This window comes from Phaethon lepturus, unplaced genomic scaffold, assembly GCF_000687285.1.
Source record: "Phaethon lepturus isolate BGI_N335 unplaced genomic scaffold, ASM68728v1 scaffold41772, whole genome shotgun sequence".
NCBI classification, from domain to species: Eukaryota; Metazoa; Chordata; class Aves; order Phaethontiformes; family Phaethontidae; genus Phaethon; species Phaethon lepturus.
Window position 1 is genome coordinate 12,072 of NW_010524872.1, and position 704 is coordinate 12,775.

Below are 704 nucleotides of genomic sequence, written 5' to 3' on the forward strand. Positions count from 1 at the left end.
CCCGGCTGCGGGGCCGGCGGCGGGTTGTCGCCCCGGCTGAAGCTCTGATTGCGGGAGAGGTGGGACGAGTTAGAGGAGTTAGTGTTGTTTCTTTTGAGAGTTGATGTCTGGTGACTTCTCGTAAGCGAGTTTGTAGGATAGCTTCTCTTGTAGTCCACGTTGTAAGCAGAAGAGTGCATCTCCAGCCGCTTGCTCAGGCCACTCTGCGACAGCGAGGCGCTCGGGGGCCCGAGGGAAGCTTCCCGCTGGGGTACTTTTGGTGGCATGCTGTCGAGATTTTCCACCAGGTTAACCCCGTGGCTGGGGCTTTTGCTACTGAGATGGTCCTTGATAGTTTTGTACTCAAGGGTGGCATTCTGGTCCTCCACAGACATCTGAGCCCCATCACTCATTTTTGGCTGGTCAACGTACTCATGCTGGTAGCCTTGCTGGGCTATGGGCAGGACCACAACACTGGGAATGTGGCTAGGAGAAGCCCTGAGCGGCAGGTCGGTTGGGATCACAGGCGAGGCCATTGGGGGGATATCTTTTGTGCAGGCGTTGATGAGGTTCTGGTTTCTCTCCCATTCCCTGCTGCCACGGCTGGGCTTTCTCTTCTGTTGCAGGGTTGGGGTGGACTCAGGGGTTGGCAGGGCAGCCAGGTCCAGATGGTGCTGGCCAGCTTTGATTAGCATGTTGGCCGTGGTGACTGGGGGCGGCAGACT

General features: G+C 57.7%; 1 protein-coding gene across 1 annotated transcript in view; it reads right to left on the minus strand.

Moving 5' to 3' along the window:
* Positions 1-704, minus strand: part of SEMA6A (sema domain, transmembrane domain (TM), and cytoplasmic domain, (semaphorin) 6A) — a gene marked incomplete at its 5' end in the record, with an annotated part of 37,703 nt that overhangs the window by 230 nt on the left and 36,769 nt on the right. The window contains one exon of the mRNA XM_010282581.1: positions 9-674. Coding sequence (XP_010280883.1) covers positions 9-674 — 666 coding nt within the window. The remainder of the gene's footprint in view (positions 1-8; positions 675-704) is intronic.